Source organism: Stegastes partitus, unplaced genomic scaffold (genome assembly GCF_000690725.1).
Source record: "Stegastes partitus isolate 25-593 unplaced genomic scaffold, Stegastes_partitus-1.0.2 Scaffold192, whole genome shotgun sequence".
In the NCBI taxonomy this organism is placed as follows: Eukaryota; Metazoa; Chordata; class Actinopteri; family Pomacentridae; genus Stegastes; species Stegastes partitus.
Window position 1 is genome coordinate 61,111 of NW_007577923.1, and position 1,090 is coordinate 62,200.

At 41.5% G+C, this 1,090-nt stretch overlaps 1 protein-coding gene across 1 annotated transcript in view; it reads left to right on the forward strand.

Moving 5' to 3' along the window:
* The window catches only part of LOC103356321 (ryanodine receptor 2), a 64,882-nt gene that overhangs the window by 28,137 nt on the left and 35,655 nt on the right, over positions 1–1,090 (forward strand). Inside the window, exons 49-50 of the mRNA XM_008280426.1 lie at positions 26–146; positions 447–618. Coding sequence (XP_008278648.1) covers positions 26–146; positions 447–618 — 293 coding nt within the window. The remainder of the gene's footprint in view (positions 1–25; positions 147–446; positions 619–1,090) is intronic.

The following is a 1,090-nucleotide window of genomic DNA, read 5'->3' on the forward strand; positions in this document are numbered from 1 at the left end:
TTTCTTTTTCTGAATTGCAATCCAGCTGATTCAAGGAGGCAAAGGAGAAGCTATCCGCATCAGGGCCATTCTCAGATCACTCATCCCTATTCAGGATCTTGAGGGAGTCATCAGCATCTCTTTTCAAATCCCTTCAGTGTCAAAAGGTTAAATGTGACAAATCAGCCGATATTTCATCACTGCAGTAAATCCAGTTTGTATTAAACATTTGCCCTCTGTGGCTTTATTCTTTAATAATAATGATTGCTCTATTCCACTATTGTAGCTACAGTAGAAACATGGTGGAGTCTGGTTGAGACATCCACTGGAGATTAGACAAGAGGGCTGTAAATCAGTGTCTCCCACAGAGAGACACAGCCACATTATATACACAGATGCACGATACATAATGGAGTAATGTGATTTAGATCATAGGATGTAAACTTTCCTTTCTTTTGTTTGTCCAGATGGTCTGTTGGTCGAGCCTGACTTGTCTACAGTGTTCTGCCCAGACCACAAGGCAGCTATGGTTCTGTTCCTGGATCGGGTTTATGGCATTGAGAACCAGAGCTTCCTTCTCCACCTTCTAGAAGTTGGCTTTCTGCCTGACCTTCAGGCGGCCGTCTCGCTTGACACCGTGAGCACAGAAGCATTTTTCTTTTGTTGACCCCTTCACCTCCTTGAGAGATTCAGTGTGAGATTGCCGGAGTGACAGATGACTGAGAAACCGATCGAAGCTGTACCCAGGAACCAGTAGCAAATATCCACTTCTTTCTCCCCGGGTCCCTTACTTCATCTGGACTATGTTATAACATTGCTATAAGAGTAGCGATCAACTGCAACTCCAGCTTACGTAGGATTTGGTTAGCTCAGGTTATTAAAGTCATGGTTTGGCAATCTTCAAATGTGTGTTTTATCATTAGAACTTGATCGTATGCACCCATCCTGACAGCTGTTTTTTTTTTTGTTGTAGTTTGTGTTTATAATAGGCTCTGCCATCTTCACAGTAATAAAAATAATCTTTATTTTCTCGATGTACATGATCGTGTATATCTAAAATGTGGAACTACTGGTTGTATTAAGTCCTCTTTGTGGTTCCTGTTTTTTTTTT